Source organism: Herpailurus yagouaroundi, unplaced genomic scaffold, assembly GCF_014898765.1.
Source record: "Herpailurus yagouaroundi ecotype Mexico unplaced genomic scaffold, PumYag 180, whole genome shotgun sequence".
Lineage (NCBI taxonomy): Eukaryota > Metazoa > Chordata > Mammalia > Carnivora > Felidae > Herpailurus > Herpailurus yagouaroundi.
The window spans coordinates 4,261,569-4,262,269 of NW_024412411.1; the positions used below are offsets into that span (position 1 = coordinate 4,261,569).

Here is a 701-nt window from a genome sequence, read left to right on the forward strand (position 1 = left end):
AATGAAGCACTGAGGGAACGTTCTGGATAATTCACATAACCCCCCTCCCCCCCCCCTCACTTTAGCCTTAGTTATCAAGGTAGTGCAGGATAAATGTAATTACTTCGTAAAGTTTAACATCGCTCAGAATTTCCAAATCCCCTCAGTCCTCAACTTCACCAGGTTCAAAAAGAGGAAATTGCAAAAACTGGAGGGCGAGGCTGAGGACGACATAGAAGGTAGCTAATAAATATTAATGAGGTTTCGCCTCCCGCCAATCGGGCCCGGGGAGAACCTTCTCCCGGCTCATTGGAGCCCCGTCCCCTCATAAATATGTAGCCGGTACCGCCCGCCGCGCACTGCCCCGCCCTCTACTCTTCTCCCTCGCAACGGACTCTCCCTTCAAACGGGAAACAAGATGGCGGCGGCAGGTCCGAGTACTCGGGCCTCTTCCGCGGCGGCAGCGGCAGCTCTGAGTCGGCGGGGCCGACGGGGCCGCTGTGACGAGATGGCGGCAGCCAAGACTGGGGCCCCGGGCGCGGCCTCTGGTCCCGCGTTGCTGGTGTTGCCGCCGCCGCTGCTGCAACCGCCGCCACCGCCGCGGCCGGAGGAGTCGGGCTGCGCCGGGTGTCTGGAGACCCTGGGCGAAGCGGCGGCCCTGCCGTGCGGCCACTCGCTGTGCCGAGGCTGCGCCCAGCGCGCCGCCGACGCAGCGGGCCCCG

General features: G+C 62.9%; 1 protein-coding gene across 1 annotated transcript in view; it reads left to right on the forward strand.

Moving 5' to 3' along the window:
* The first annotated feature begins 364 nt into the window (after positions 1-364).
* The window catches only part of RNF169 (ring finger protein 169), a 109,698-nt gene continuing 109,361 nt past the window's right edge, over positions 365-701 (forward strand). The window contains exon 1 of the mRNA XM_040489100.1: positions 365-695. Coding sequence (XP_040345034.1) covers positions 398-695 — 298 coding nt within the window. The 5' untranslated portion in view covers positions 365-397. The remainder of the gene's footprint in view (positions 696-701) is intronic.